We start from the raw sequence: 16913 nt of genomic DNA, 5'->3' as shown, positions 1-16913 counted from the left end.
CACACACACACAAATAACAATAATTAAATTTTTAAAAATTTTAAGTAATTACCAGTCATTTAATAAATGAATTAGGAGCCGGGTGGTAGATACTAGCACTCAGGAGGCAGAGGCAAGTAGTCAGATCTCTGTGAGTTCAAAGACAGCCTGGTCTACAGAGTGGTGTTCCAGGACAGCCAGGGCTACCCAGAGAAACCCTGTCTTGAAAAATCAATGATGATGATGATGATGGGCTACCAATAGTGATGATGATGATAATAAATGGATTAGGGCTACATGCTGATAGATAATTTTTTGCTATCTGAACCTCACATAGTGCTTACATAAGCAGATGCTTACCACGTCAATAGGTAATACAATCTTATGAGCTCACCATCATGTGTGTACTCTGTAAGTAACCGAAAGCCCTTACATGACACATGACTATACCATTCTTCTTTGCACAGCTACGGAAAATAGTACATCCTTCTGAAATGACCACCCTTTTCTCATTTCCACCCCTAACTTCATCCTTCTGAAATGACCACCCTTTTCTCATTTCCACCCCTAACTTATGGCCTGTCTCTGGAACTACGATGTAGTAGCATCTTGTTTTCTCAGTAGACTTGCACTGGTGGCTGCACCCTAAGTGTGTGGCTTCAGGTGTGCAGACGTGACCCCTAACAAGGAAGAGGAGGGGTTAGCTCGCTCTCTTGGGAGGTAGTTGAAACTCCGGAAGGGCAGTGACTGAATCTTCAGGAGCAGGAAGACTGCAGTAGTTATTTACTATTAAGTGTGTGTTTCCCTAATAAATATCTGTTTATTATTTATCTTGGGTCTTGTGGACTCATTAAACCCCACCTTCACTAGGGTCTGACTTCTTTATCATACAAACAGCAGTCTTCAATGCAGTTTGGTAAATGTATCTTCCCCATCTAGTCAAGGTGATAAAGGTTCTCCAATGACAGAGGGAGAGAAGAACTACCATATTGCATTGAAGATTGTCAGGGATGGAGACGTAGAGATGTCTACAGTCTCTCTTCATTTAATACATTCTTCTTTGCCAAAGGAGCTACAACATCAGTCACCCCTAAGCCCCAAATCCAGTCTCTCTACCTTTCAGGTGACACTGGTGATTCAACTATTTATTTTTCAACTTTGAGGTGTGATTATTCAAATACTTAAACCCCCCAAAATCTGTGGATTCTACCATTGCCCCCAGCCTCCTAAGAATCTCTCAATCTTACTCATTTGTCTTTATTACTGTCCTCCTGTATAGTCAGGATTCTCTAGAGGAACAGAACTGACAGAATGAATATTTGGGATGTATTAGAGTGACAAATAGGTTTGTAGTCTAGCTAGTTCATCAATAGCTGCCTACCAATGGAAAATCAAGAAAACAGTAGTTTGTTCAGTCTGCAAGGCTGGATGTCTCATGTGGTCTTCAGCATACACTGGAATTCCAAAGAAATATGCTCTAATGCGAAGACATAAATTTCCAGGGAGTGAAAGCAAGCAGGCAAAGAGCAAGAGCTTCCTTCTTCCATGTCCTTTATATAGGTTATCACCAGCATGTATGCTCCAGATTTAAAGAGGACCTCATGAAATTTGGATTTAGTGTGAATCTTCCCATTTCAAAGGATTTAACTAAGAAAAATTCCTTACAGGTATATCCAACCACTTGGATTTTAGTTACTTACAGATGTAGACAAGTTGACAACCAAGAAGAGCCATCACAAGTCCACCCCTGCCAACTTGACACACAATCATATCTCCTTATGTCATAATTTCCAATGGAAACAATAACTAGGCCATGATTATGCTTAACATGATATAACTATACCAAGTACAATTGCAAACATGTTATACAACTTAGTATAGATGGCAAAGTTCCTTTGAGTGATATTCTTTTAGTATCTCAACACTTAAATATGATTAACTGTTGGAACACAGTCTAAGAATGGAGTAGTGTAAAGGAAATTCTGAGTGCTTATGAGAAAACTCCAAGAAAACAAGCCTTATGACCTGTTTCTTTGAAAACACACATATGTTCTTGGAATGTGCTTTCATGCCCCTCTCAGGTATAGCAGATAGGAGTGAGTTTACTTTAGATTATTCATTGCAACTGACTATATGTTTATATGTCTCTATGGAAAATCATGTTGTTCCTTGTGACTGAACACCTTACTAATGTGATTCTTCTTAACTCCCAGAATATAAACTGCCTGATATTCTGAATGAAGTTGGCTATTACATGAGACATTAGTCCACCTCATTTTTAGGCTCCATTTTCACATAAATAGCTACACAAACACATTCTTAACAAAACATAACAGAAACACTCATGTCAATTATAATACCTGTTTTAAAACTGATTCTGTATTTCCTTCAACCTCAGCAAGCACCCCAATTGGTTTTGTTCCTTTTCCTGCTGGAGTGATTCATACCTCTATTACTAAAGGGTTTGTGCCCTTTGTCATCCTGCCCAGTTTGGGTTGTTGTGGTTTCCCCATTGAATTTAGTCCCAGGACATGGCAGCACCAAGAGATTCCCTAAAGGATCTCCTTCACTCCAGACATAACCTTTCTTACCTCCATTATGTAACAAGGACCTCCGAGTTCCAGCCTCGGTGTCCTCTCAGGGTCCAGGCAGGATGCTTTCAGCAAGTGGGTAGGGCTGACTAAAAGAATCTGAGGGTGAAGGAAACGAATCAGCTCATACACTTATCATTCCCATGTCTATTCTTCAAAAAAAGTTGTTCTCTTCAAAAGTTCTCCCAGATCCCACAAGATTTCCAGTTTATATACCCACAGACAAATTAGCAATTCTCTGGAAATAGCAAGGATACCAGGCATACATATCTCAGGACCAGGAAAGCAGATAAGATCTGACAAAAAGTGGGTGCCTCATGTCTCAGAGGAAATGTGACTTGTAAAATGTCCAGGCAAAACTTAAGAGGTGGGAAAGGGTTAATAGAGTAAGGAGCTATGATTTCTATGAAAGGAGAAGAGGCATTAGTACATAAAATTACATTTGTGTGGCTAGTTAAGCTACAAGTTTATAATTGACAAATATAACAAATGGGGAAGAGATTCTATACTTCTGTGCTTTCTATGCATTAGCTTTTGCTTTCGCAGCAGCTGGGAACACAGTGTTGTAGTAACCATGGCAACCTGCATAAGCTTTGGAAGGAAAATGAGCGACATTTGGCCCATATTAGCATTTTTGCCAAATGTTAACTGATTAAAGCAGACTTCAGTGCTACATCAAAGGGAAAAGCTAAATAAAGCTACGTAGTGTAAGATCCAGAGACAGTGCTTCCAGCCTCAGGGTAAGCAGTGGGGTGCTCTTACTGCAGACACCCCAGTGAGAGGGAATTTTCTTTCTCCAAGGCCTCTTTGAGAATTCAAGGCACCCCGTACATATTCTATATATCAAGATTACACAGCCAAATGAAGTCATCCTCCTTACTTTCCACAGCTATATGTACCCAGTAGATGGAATATTTTCATGAGATAAACACACAAGAAGTGGGAAACACCCAAAGGTATTCTTAGGGAAGAGATGAAATGACTCATGAGAGAAAATACAGATAGGAACACATGATTTCCACAGCCAATGACTTCATGCCTTTACTAGGTGGATTTCCCTATCACTCATGTGGTAGGTTGGCCCCTTGAATATTACACTGCTTTATTTCTCATGGTCCTTGACAATTATGGAGAAGCAATCCAATGGTAAGCACTCCAGATTCCTCATGATAATCTTGATCAATCACCCCTCCTAACACAGTTATTCCTTTCTTAGTCTGTTGGTTTAAGAACATTAGAAGACCAAAGACCAGGGGAAGTCTGAGCTTCCAGTTCAATGGAGTATTTGTACTGTCTCTTGGCAAATGCTCTTCCCCTCTGGAACCAAAACTTCTAAGCTAGTAAAACTTAAGGTCACAGGAATATGAAGCAAAATTTTTCCTAGTGAGTTACTAGGGATGATAGTAAGCAAAACTATTCCCTTTTCTAACTCTTAATTCCTGGACCCATGAATCCTGCCATGGGAGAAACTTATCATATATTGGACGTTGATTTAAAGTATATACCACCTTCTGGAGATCCCTGCTCTAGTCCTCCAGTCTACTGTCTCCTAATTACCTCTGTAACTGTGTCTTCAAAAGGTCATTCCATCCTTCTATCAGGCCAGTTGCTTCAGGATGGTAGGGAACATGGTAAGACAGTGGTCCACTGTCTCACTTTTCTAGAAGTGAATTCCCTGGTCAGAAACAATACTGTATGAAATACCATGATGGTGATAAGATATTCTGTAAATCCACGCATGGTAATTTTAGCAGAAACAATGTGTGCGGGAAAGGCAAACCTATAACCAGATTAAGTGTTTACCCCAGTAAGGATAAATTATCCTTTACACAGAGGAAGTGTCTAATACAGTCAACTTGCCACCAAGTCACTGGCTGGTCACCCTGGAGAATGGTGTCATGCCTTGGGCAGATCTGGCACTGAGCAGTAGCTGTACCTAGGTCAGATTTGGTGAATGGAAGTTCATGATGTCAAACCCATGCATAACCTCCATCTTTGCCACTATGGCGGCCACTTTGTTCTTGAAAAATGGTAGGGATGACTGGGGAAAGAGGCTGACTGTCCACACAATAAACCATGATATCTATTTGAATAAGCATTTACAGGAGACACAAGTATCTTCATATCTTTCACTCATCTGTAGAGATTCACATACTTTTTCCCAAATGTCTCTCTCACAATTTTCCAATCATGATAAAAAAAATTTACAAGTTCCTGACCATCCAGTCAATCCACTGGCTACAGCCCATGAATTATCGAACATATGGCTATATCTCCTTGCAAACAAAGTGCATGACCATAGATACTGCCCAAAGTTCTGCCTACTGGGAAGATTGCCCTTTGCCAATATCTTTCAGAGATGTCCCAGAAACAGCTTCTGGATGGTGCCTGCTTAACATGCAGAGCCACTAGTAAACCAGGCCTTAGTCTTCTCTTTCTCAGTCAACTGATCATAGAGCACATGAGGCTAAAGGTGCATGTTTCGGAGCTGATGGCATTGTGATGGGAATAGAAACCACAGGTGTTTGGACAACTTCTTCATATAACATGCTTGGATCCAACACATATATACCACATTCATTTGATAAAGGATCTCAAATGGGCGGTGGTGATGGACACTCAGAAGGCAGAGGCAGGAGGAGCTCTGAGTTCCAGGACAGCCTGGTCTACAAATCTAGTTTCAAGTCAGGTAGGGCTACAAAGAAAAATCCTGTCTTATAATGGAATGCTGTTGTGTATATCCTAATTATAGATTAGTGGGTCAGATAATAGCCAACTCATATAAGGCAGCTGTTGAACATAATTTTCCCTCCCTCCAAGCTTCCTCTAAATTGTAGAAGGAGCAAGTTCTTTTATGTTTTCTATTTTTGTTCTTCATTGTTGGGTTTTATTATTGTTTGTTCTTTTGGAGACAAGGCCTTTTAAAAAGATTTACTTATTTAAATGTGCATTGGTATTTTGCCAGCATTTATGTCTGTGTGAAAGTGCTAGGTCCCCTTGGAACTGAAGTTACACAGTGGTGAGCTGCCATTTGGATACTGGGAATTGAACACAGGTACTCTGGAAGAGCAACCAGTGCTCTTAATTGCTGAGCTGTCTCTCCAGCCCCCAGAGACAGGGTCTTGATATGTAGCCAAAGTCTGCCTCAGACCATGATCCTTCTGCCACTACCCACTTCACACAGGAGGTACACTGAGATGAACTACATCTGGCCAGAGGAATCTTCAAACCACAATGAAAATATCACTTACATATTCTCAGAGCTCAGGACAAGCTTTTTCATATTCCTCCGGGCCTTAGTTTCCTTTCTGTGAGACTAGTGACTATCTACACAGCTACACAAAACACTTCCTTATTACCAGATTACTTTAGAAACCACCTTCTTTCCATGTTCATAAGGAAGCTGAATTTAGTAAAAAAAAAAAAAAGTCATACTTAACAACTTTCCTGTCCATATTGCAAAAATACAGAGAAAAGGTACTTTCAGTAAGTCTAGAAAAATATTTTTAAACTCTTTTCAAGCTACACACAAGCACTTTAAAAATCAGAGGAAAGATGGCCCACAGTTATCATAGAAATGCTGTGATACTGGCGCTTGATACCATGACTCTCTTCAGTTTAACCTTTATGTACATGTGATCATTACTCTTCACTTAAATGTTTCTATACAGAATTACTGAGAGGGATCATTCTGATTACAAAACTACCCAGATAAGAACTCAACTTGTTAAGCCAAAAATTAAAAATTAAAAAATAGAGTTCAAAAGCTGGTGGATCAAGCCTTTTGGCAGATCTGAATTTAAGGCCAGCCTGATCTACAAAGTGAGTTCTGGAACAGCCAGGACTACTACAGAGAAACTCTGTCTCAAAAAACAAAATAAAACAAACAAACAAACAAAAAAACACCTCAACTCCTATGAAATTAAAAAAAAACCTTGCTGTGATCTTCTATCTTGGGGTTACCAATAGATAATATGTATACAAGTCAGGTGTAGCACATGAAACATGCTTACCATCCCAGAACTTCAGAAGTAGGAGCAGAATGATCAGAAATTCAAGGCTAACTTTAGCTTACAAAGTGAGTTTGAGGCCCACTTGGGCTATATAAGAACCTGTCTCAGCAAACCCAAATGCCCATAATATATGCGAGGCTGAGAAGAGAACACTTACCTAGCACACTCCTCGAAAACATTTTTAGAGGAGGAATTCTTCAGATTCCATTTACATTCTTTCACAACAGCTAGAGGTATCTCTGGTAAGGGTACTTCTGACTTCTAAATATTGTACAAACCGAATATATAACAATTAGTTTTTTCATAGTTTATCAATCATACAAAGAATCCAATGCCTACTAAAATTTCTTAAATACAGGAAATAAGTCAAAGTGCCACCTCAGTACCATTCTCCAGCATTCAGTATTTCTGCTTTCTAGATCTATTCTTATAAACTCAACCCTATAGAACAGAAAACAGGATCTCAAAGAAGTTACACACCCACATCTACTGCCATATCACTCTTGTTAGCCAAAAATAAGAACAGCAGGGCTAGGGATGTGGTTGACAAGTAGATTTGTCTAGCATGCAGCAGGACCTGGGTTTAGTCCCCAGTACTGCACAAGCCTAGCATGAAAATCAGCCCATGTCCATAAATGGATGGCTGGATAGACACAAAAAGAAGAAAATAATTTTATTCTATGTATGTATGGGCACCATGTGTTCAGTGCTAACAGAAATCAGAAAAGGGCATCAGATTCCCCAAAAATGGAGTTATGACAGTTGTGAGCCATCATATGGGCACTGAGAGTGGAACCCACGTCCTCGGGAAGACAGTCAGTGCTCTAACCACCAAGTCACCTCTCCAACCCAAGAAAAGACTTTTAAAAAGGACATAATTTTTCATCCTCATACAAGTAGGAAAATATGTGTTGTGTGTGTATAGCCTTTGTGAGCAGGCACTAACTAAACATTGTATTTTCAATTTTTCCTATTACAAGCACCATTATCACCAACACCTCAACACCTCTAGTCATTTGAATTACATCTCTGTGAGTTCTACAAAGCAAGTTCCAGGACAGGCTCCAAAGCTACAGAGAAACCTTGTCTTGAAACAAACAAAAAAACAGAATTACAATGCTAGGCAGTGGTGGAGCAGGTCTTTGATTCTAGCATTCAGGAGGCAGAGGCAGGAGGATCTCTGAGTCTGAAACCTGCCTGGTCTACAGAGGGAATTCCAGGACTACTTAGAGACACTCTATCTTGAAAAACAAACAAAAAATACAATTACTAGTTCAAAGAATACAAACACTAAAAACTTGAACACTTTATTTTTTATTCACTGTGTCCACCCAAGTGTTTTGCCTGCATATATGTGTGTGTATCATGTGTGTGCAGTGCTCTCAGAGGCTAGGAGAGAGTGTACACTCCTCTGGAACTAGAGTAAGAGACTGTTGTGAGCTGCCACGTGTGTGCTGGGAACCAAACCAGGGTCCTTTCTCTAGAAGAGCAGCCACTGCTCTGAACTGTGAAGCCATCTCTTCAGCCTCAAATACACACATTTTAAATACTGATATTCAACATAAAACTCCCCTCTACAATCAGTCTACAATTTTACATTCCCACTGACAGTGACCCTGGGTCCCAGTTTCCTATTTTTTAAAAAACCTTATGCAAGAGATTCTGGAAAAAGCAAACACATGAGAAAATCATTGTCTAGATTAAGAAAAAAATCCAGATGATATTTAGTTATTTAATTTATAATTAAAGTCCATAAATGAATTCCAGTCTGACTTTTGACTATGTAGAATCCAGCTACTATCAAAACTTTCTGTTTTCTATAAATCAAAGCAGCTAATTTATCAAAGAAGTTGAAATACTGATCAAAGTATGTAACTAAGAGAAAACTCACAGGTGAAAATTAACAATACTATTGTAATCCATAATGATTAATAGCTGTAACCCATAATGATTTACTTAATAGATTTAAGGAACGTTAATATCTCTATTGATGAGTGAGGAAATGGACTCAAGAAGTTAAAAAACTTCCTGGTGGACCACAGTAAGTGGTGGAACACTTTGTAAGATTCTTAAACCCGGTTTCTTCCCATACAGCAAGACACAGGAATAAAACGAGTTCACTTCTTTCACTATTTATATAAAGAAGAAGCTTGCTTGTTCCTTTATTCAACAAATACCCATTATACTAGGCACTGGCAATAACAGAAAACAACATTTTCTTAGTTGACAAATCCAGTATTTAAAGAGTCCTATTTCTCCTATATAGGGTGTGTGTGTGTGTGTGTGTGTGTGTGTGTGTGTGTGTGTGTGTGTGTGCTGTTTTGCCTGAATATATGTCTGTGCACCACATATGTACCTGGTGCCCTTTCAGACAAGAAAAGGGTTTCAGGTCCCCTAAAAATGAGTTGCAAGTAGCTGTGAGACACCATATGGGTACTTAGAATAGAACCTAGAGCACCTAGTGCTCTTAAACTAAGAACCATCTCTCCAGTCCCTTATTTTATTTTGAGACACAGTGTTTCTATGCAGACCAAGCTGGCCTGGAAATCACAAAGATCTACCTGCCTCTGCCTTCTAAATGCTGGGATCAAAGGCACATGCCATGTCACTTGCAAGATCTAAACTTTCAAAAATTACATAACAGATTGATTCTGTTAATACTGCTTAACAAATAACTCTAAGTAGAGATGCTATTTTCAATGTTACCAAAAGTCTATATTAATTCTCACAGAGAGGAAAAGCCATGTTTCTAAAAATTTGTGAAAAGAGAAGAAATGGCAACTAAAGTCCAGCCACCAAGAGGTTAATATTATTGGCCTGATACCAATCAAGACAAAGAATCACTTTTTAAAAAATTAATTTATTTAACTTTATTTTATGTGCATTGGTGTAAAGGTGTCAGATGCCCTGTAACTTGAGCTACAGACAGCTGTGAGCTGTCATGTGGGTGCTGGGAATTGAACCTGGGTCCTCTGGAAGAGCAGCAGTGCTCTTAACTGCTGAGCCAAATCTCCAGTTCCAACAAAAGATTATTTTTAAGAACAGGTATTATCAGTGCAAATTTGCCAGATGACTTAGTGCCTTGCTAATTTAACACTTTAAACATATTACCTAACAACAAAATCCACTTCTACAGAAGTAAAGGAAAGTATACCTATTCTTCCAGGCTAAAATACACCTTTAATTTGCTGTTTAAAAAAAAAAAGAGCTGAAAAGATGATTCAGCAGTTAAGAGCTCTGGATGTTCTTCCATATCTGGGTTCAGTTGTCAGCACCCACATTGTGACTCACAATCATCCATAACTCTAGTTCCATGGAATCTAACATCTTCTTTTGGCCTCCACAGGCACCATGAACACAGGTGGTATACAGATATACAGGCAGACAAAACACACACACACATAGCCGGGTAGTGGTGGCACATTCCTTTAATCCCAGCACTCGGCAGGCAGAAGCAGTCAAATCTGTGTGTTTGAGGCCAGACTGGTCTACAAAGTGAGTGCCAGGACAGCCTCCAAAGTCACGGAGAAACCCTGTCTTGAAAAACCCAAACACACACCACACACACTACACACCACACACACACACACACACACACACACACACACACACACACACACACACTCAATTTTAGGGCTGCAGAGATGGTTCCGCTGGGGGATTTCCTTCTGTATATATGTTTCTCTTATTGGTTGATGAATAAAAAAATAGTTTGGCCAATGAGGCAGGAAGATAGGTGGGATTAGGAGATGAGAATTCTGGGAAAGGCAGGCAGGAGAGTCTGCCAGAGATCAGACATGTAGCTGTCAAAGGAGATACAGGTTTGGTCATTTCACGGTAAACCAAGACCATGTGGAAATACATAGATTTATAAAAATTAAGAAAGAGCTAATCAATAAGAAACCCTACTCATGGGCCAACAGGTTTATAATTAATATAACATCTGTGTGTCTATTTGGGGCTTTAGTGTGGCGGTACCAGGTGGGACAAGAAACCTAAAGCAACAAAACGGCACCAGCAACGTGAGGCATGAATTTCCATGTAAGAGCTGACAAAAGCTTAAAAAGGGATTTTAGAAACAAAAGAACAAAGTCAAGCACAGCTTCTTGGTAGCATTTTCTCGGGTTGGTTCTGTTTGCAAGAGACAAGCAGAGACTCACGGCTCCTTTAAGAGAGTTTTCCTGACTCAGCATAAGCAGCAAAAACTGAAAGGCTCTTTTAGCAAAGCTGTTTAGCAGATAAAAGACTCATGGCCAGAAAAAGATAGAGATACACAGCAAAGACAGATTCAGATGGAGAAAAACCTCTGAAGGGTTTGCAATGTGTTTAAAAATATATGTAGACTGGGAGGCAGAGGCAGGCGGATCTCTGTGAGTTCCAGGCCGGGCTGGACTGACAGCCTCCAAAACAATACAGAGAAACCCTGTCTTGTAAAACCAAAAAAAAAAAAAAAAAAAAAAAAAAAAAGAACGTAGGCTGGAGAAAAAGAAAAAGGATAAAGTGGCTAAAAAGGAAATAGAGTAGGTGGGTGTGATGGCACACACCTTTAATCCCTTGCTGGGAAGGCAGAGGCAAGCAGATCTCTGTGATTTCAAGGCCAGCCTAGGGTGGAGAGTGAATTCCAGGACAGGCATAAGTGTACAGAGAAACCATGTTTCAAAAAAAATGAAAAAAATGCTAGTAAAAGGAATAGAGTATTAAAAAAAGACACATAAAGATGGAAAATACACAGAGTCTGGATACTGTATGTTATTGTATTGTCTTTGAATTGTTTGATTGCTAAGGAAAGAGCAACACCTGCTAACAGACACTTGATTATAAATGCTTCTGGATTAATACAACATATATTATTTTGAAAATGCCTTGACTTCAAAATTTAGGTCTAAGGATATGGTACTTTGAAAAGAAGATTTTGTTTTTGTTTCCACAAAAATGAAAAGCTGTGGATTCCTTCCAAATTAATATGGCTTGGTCAAGCACGACTCCATGAGGCTGTGGCCCAGGTGATCCAACATCCAAAACAGCTGAACCAATGCAGCCTTGCAGACAACTATAACCAGGATTTGGCCAGGTTTCTGGGTTTTCTCAGGATCCCCATGGTATTGACAGCACTCACAAACAGCAGGAAACAGTTTGGAGAGAACGACACCCAAATTCCCAAATACTGTTTACAAATGTTTGTTTTCATTTAAATGGAGTTGGTTATAAATGGTTAATGATAATAGCCTATCTTTTTTTAAAGGAAAAAAGGGAATATGATATAGAAATAAATGCTTTGTATCATTATGGATTTTGATTTATTGATACAATTGTTATTGATACAATTTGTTATAGGTATGTTTCTCCTCTTGTTTAGTTAGGTATTGTGTTTATACAGTTCATTTAAAAATGTAATGTATAATTAAATACAGATTATATATAGTCACATATAATCAAAATTTATAGATAGATTTGTTAGGTTTTAAAGATATACAGAGATATACTGACATGGATAGTCTTCAAACCTTTCAAAGACCTTCAGAATATGGCATTTAAAATGGTTTAGAGTTTTTCTTGGCAGTGAGATACAATGGCTCCTGGCAACACCAATTAAGCCAGAGAGGAAGATGGGCATCGAAGAAACTTGTTATGGAGTTTGTCTTCAATATGGCAAAATAGTCATTTGGGTAAGAAACTGCTCTCATCTGGACTGTTTGACTGTATGCCGTATAAACTGGACATGCAGGACCCACAGGAAACTGACTGCTGAACTTGAACAAACAAGAAGGGACAGTCTCAGGGTTCCTTCTTGGAAGAGTCTGCCAGACACTCTGTAGGACACAGAGAAAAACGACTGACAAACTGCGAATACAGGTGGGACAGTTTCAAACTTCCTGCTTCACTGAGAAGTCTGCCAGACACACTATAGCCTAAGGGCTAAAGATGGATGCTCCAATGTTACAGAGGAACTTTGGGTGACTGGCCAGACAATGAGATGTCTCTGTCAATTCTAGAGTTTATATATTATCCTTCTGTGGTCTTTAATGAAATTGAAGACAGATAGTTATGGTTATAGTTTTTCTTAGTTATGATAATAGTTAAGTTACATATAAAACTTTAGACTCACAAGATAGAATAGATTATAGAATATTTTCTTTAAATTTTGCCAAATGTTAATGAACTAAATATTGTTAACTATAGTTCTTACTTGATAACTGTTTTGTTATATATAATTTTACTATGTTAAAGTTAAAACCCTTCTTTTTATTTAAACAGAGAAGATGAGATGATGGGGGATGTCCTTCTGCATATATGTTTCTCTTGTTGGTTGATGAATAAAACACTATTTGGCCAATGAGGCAGGATGATAGGCAGGACTAGGAGATGAGGAGAATTCTGGGAAAGGTAGGCAGGAGGTATAGCTGCCAAATGAGATACAGGTCTGGGCATTCTCTAGTTAGCCAAGACCACATGAAAATACATAGAATTATAGAAAGGGGTTAATAATTAAGATAGAGCTAGCCAATAAGAAGTCCTAGTCATCGGTCAGCATTTTATAATTAATATAGCATCTGTGTGCTTATTTGGGGCTGAGAAGGACAGCAGGACATGGCAGGAAAGAAAATCGCCAGCAACAGTTCAGAAGTAAAGAGCACTGGCTGCACTTGCAGAGCCAGAACTCACTTGGTGACTCACAACCCTAACTAACTTTCCAAGGAGTCCAACTGTCTTCTGAATTTATGCACCACACAGGCAAAACACTTAAATGATCAAATTAAAGTGATTTTATTTTTAATTTCAGTGTTCAGATTGCTGAGTCATAAAAGATTCTTACAGTCTGACTATTAGTATATCTAATAATGAAAACTGTATACTTTTGGCTATTTTGTTTTGGTCAACATCCATTTGGAGTTTACTTTTTACTTGTGGTATGAGGCAAGAGCACCACTTCATCTTTTTTTTTTTTTTTTGTGGACTTCTACTTATTCTAGCATCATTTATTGAAAAAACTATGCCTATATACCTATTCCTTCTGGGTGGTCTTGACTTAAATTCTGAAGTCAAGGCATTTTCAAAATATATATGTTGGATTAATCCAGAAGGATTTATAATCAAGTCTGTTAGCAAGTGTTGCTTATAGATCTTAGCCAGTCAGCTGGGAAACCAGCATAGGACCGAACCAGAGCCCCTGAGCTTGGGTGACAGATAGGAGTCCTGGGCAATCTATAGGGCCTCTTGCTATGGAACCAGTATTAATTCCTAGTGCACAAATGGACTTTGGGAGCCCATTCCCCATGGAGGGATACTCTCTCAGCCTAAATAACATGGGGAAGGGCCTAAATGCTGCCCCAAATGATGTGACAGACTTTGATGGTCCCCCATGGAAGGCCCCACTCTCCCTGGGGAGTGGATGTGGAGTGGGATGGGAAAGGGAAGAGGGAACTGGGATTGATATGTAAAATAAGATTGTTTCTAATTTAAATTTTAAAAAATAAAGAAAATATAAATGGAATTACTTTATTATTCCTACTTGCAGGTGTATAACATTACACAAAATTTTATATAATAGTCTAGTACCTACCAACCTTGCCAATCTCATTTATTAGCTCTAGTAATGTTTCTTATTTATATATATGTCAATTCCTTAGAACTTTTTATATACAAGATGGCATCATCTCACTGGGGCAGAGATGGCACATGTGTGAGGCTTCAAAGCAGGTGGATCTCTGAGTTCAAAGCCAGCCTGGTCTAACAAAAAAAATCATATAATCTCAAATAAGATAGTTTTAATTATTCCTCTCCAATCTAGATGCTTCCACCTCTTTCTTCAAATTTATTTTTAAGTTGTATGTATATAGGTGACTTGCCAGTGTAGATGCCTGTGTACTACTTATGTTCCTGGTGCCCTTATAGGCCAGAAGAAGACATCAGAGTCTCTTCTATAAAACTTCTATAACTGGAGACACATATGTGATACTATTTATATTTTGCAGGTGCCCTTTATCAAGCTGAACAAGTTCCATTCCAATACTAGTTTGGCTGGACAGAGGTGGCACATGCCTTTAATCCCAGAACTTGGAAGGCAGAGGCAGAGGGACATCAGAGTTCAAGGCCAGCCTGGTCTATGGAGTGAGTCCCAGTACTGCCAGGCTACGCAGAGAAACCTTGTCTCAAACAACAACAAAAGTCCTAGTTTGTTCAATGCTTTTATTATAAAAGATGGAGATTACTATCCAACTCTGTTTCTATGTCTATTTTTTTAAGATTTATTTATTGCATATACTGTATCCTGCCTACATACCAAAAGAGGGCACCAGATTGAATTGTAGGTGGTTGTGAGCCATCATGTGGTCGCTGGGAATTGAACTCAGGACCTCTGGAAGAGCAGTCAGTACTCTTAACCTCTGAGCCATCTCTCAGTCCCCTATGTCTATTTTTATAACTTTATTCTTACAAAAGTCCTCAAGACCTGGGCTGGCAGGAAGACTTCCGCAGGCCTGCCATTATGAGTGCGTATGTGGTGGAGATTGGGAAAGAAACAGAAGTGGAATGGTTCATGTGCTTTAAAGAGTGGCACTGAAGACATGAATGTGCTGAGAGGCAGGCTGAGGTGGGAGGCCTTCTTCCCACCTGAGGCCATGGGTCACCATGCTGCTGTCAAGGGCCACGTCTGGGTCTGTAGCCCTACCACAGCCAGGGTCTGTGTGGCCTACGGCCCATTTTGCCACCAAAGGCTATAAGGATGCCCAGTATCTGTGTTGCAGTCTGATGTCCATGTCATTGGTTCTGGAGGTGGGGTTCACAATCAGCAGGCCGGGAAGGATCATGGAGTTCCCTGGCCAACTCCACAGAAGGGAAAGAGAGGCCCTCAGATGAGGAAGAGGCAGGTTGCAAGGCCTTTTAGAGTCAGGAAGGAGACAATGGTGGTGTGTTGTGGTCACTTGTGGTTCTCTCAGGTTTATATTTATCCCCAAGTTTTATTTTTAATAAACAATAAATAAATCACAATATCTGCTGTGCATATGGGACATTATCACACTACACTAAAGCTGTGTAAATCTGCCACACCACTACTGGAGCAAGCTTAGTGTTCCTTCCTCCAACCCCTCCCCACCTGCTTTCCTGCATTCAGGAGTTTTCTATTGCAGCTCTACAGCTGCTGCCTGCCCCTAGCCCCAAAACACTGCTGGAGTTAGTTGCCTTACCTGGCCATGCCCTCAACTTGCCGCCAAGCTGCGCTCCCAGGCACAAACACCAGGCTCCTCAAAGTTCATCCGTGTGTCCGCGGCTCCCTTCTTAGGCCTTGGCCAGGGCAGAAGTTAGTCCAGAGCTCATTTGCTCCTAGCTGTTTCCCAGGCTTCCAGGTGCTGAGCCAGACTGTTAGCTTCTCTTGCACTTGAATCTCTCAGTAAAAGTTCCTTCCCCTGCTGGTCAAACATCTTACTATATTTGCAAAACCCTGTCCTTTCAGCATTGGCATCAGAGCTGGTAAGACACTTAGGAATTTTTTGTTTTTGTTTTTGTTTTTGAGACAGAGTTTCTCTGTATTGTTTTGGAGCCTGTCCTGGAACTCACTCTGTAGACCAGGCTGGCTTCGAACTCACAGAGATCCGACTGCCTCTGCCTCCCAAGTGCTGGGATTAAAGGCATGCACCACCAACGCCTGGCAAGACACTTAGGAGTTTTTAAATGGTGAGCTAGGCTATTAAATAATTAACTAATTAAAAATAATTTTTATAATGGTGTAAGGACAACCTTAAAATCTTTTCCATGTTAAGAATCAGGCATTACAATGTAGAGAATTAGAATCCTTTTTAGTGCTACTATGGATGGGATACAAATAAAAAAGGTAAGTGAGGGGATAACATAACTAGGATCAACAAAATGTCGATTATAGTTATTATGTTATAGTTATTATCAGTTTGGAAATTCATAACTTATCCTTAAAAATGGTTTGATAACTGTGCCAAATAGAATTTCCCTGATTATACAAGCCTTAGAAAAGGTTACTACTGATAACAGTCTTAAAAATACTAATGAAAATAAAAAACTTGACTGACAAAATATAAGCCTTATAAATACTTACTAATGAAAATGATAAAACTTTGATAAGATACAAGCATAAAAAACTTACTAATAAAATATTCAGACACAGAAATTTAGAGCAGAACCTACATCACCATTACATTATGACACTGAAGAAGAGTGGCCCAAGGTTATCAGAAAACCAACTTTAATTTATCCAGTCACCATATAGAAACAACCACCAAATGACTAGCATCCCCAAGACTATGAAAGAACTTACTGGAATCCTGTTGAAATATTAATTAAGGAGATTTAAGGATGAAAT

At 39.4% G+C, this 16913-nt stretch overlaps 1 protein-coding gene across 7 annotated transcripts in view; it reads right to left on the bottom strand.

Annotated features, from left to right (window-relative positions):
- The window catches only part of Grk4 (G protein-coupled receptor kinase 4), a 92568-nt gene that overhangs the window by 54942 nt on the left and 20713 nt on the right, over positions 1-16913 (bottom strand). For 4 of the 7 annotated variants that reach the window (XM_040746946.1, XM_040746942.1, XM_040746943.1 and 1 more), the window contains one exon: positions 6741-6844. The exons of the other annotated variants lie outside the window; for them this stretch is intronic. In XM_040746946.1, coding sequence (XP_040602880.1) covers positions 6741-6844 — 104 coding nt within the window. The remainder of the gene's footprint in view (positions 1-6740; positions 6845-16913) is intronic. 7 annotated transcript variants of the gene reach the window in all.

The sequence above is a fragment of the Mesocricetus auratus genome, unplaced genomic scaffold, assembly GCF_017639785.1.
Source record: "Mesocricetus auratus isolate SY011 unplaced genomic scaffold, BCM_Maur_2.0 Super-Scaffold_100006, whole genome shotgun sequence".
Taxonomy (NCBI): domain Eukaryota; kingdom Metazoa; phylum Chordata; class Mammalia; order Rodentia; family Cricetidae; genus Mesocricetus; species Mesocricetus auratus.
The sequence above is the reverse complement of the archived record's forward strand: the minus strand, read 5'-3'. Positions and strand labels throughout refer to the sequence as shown.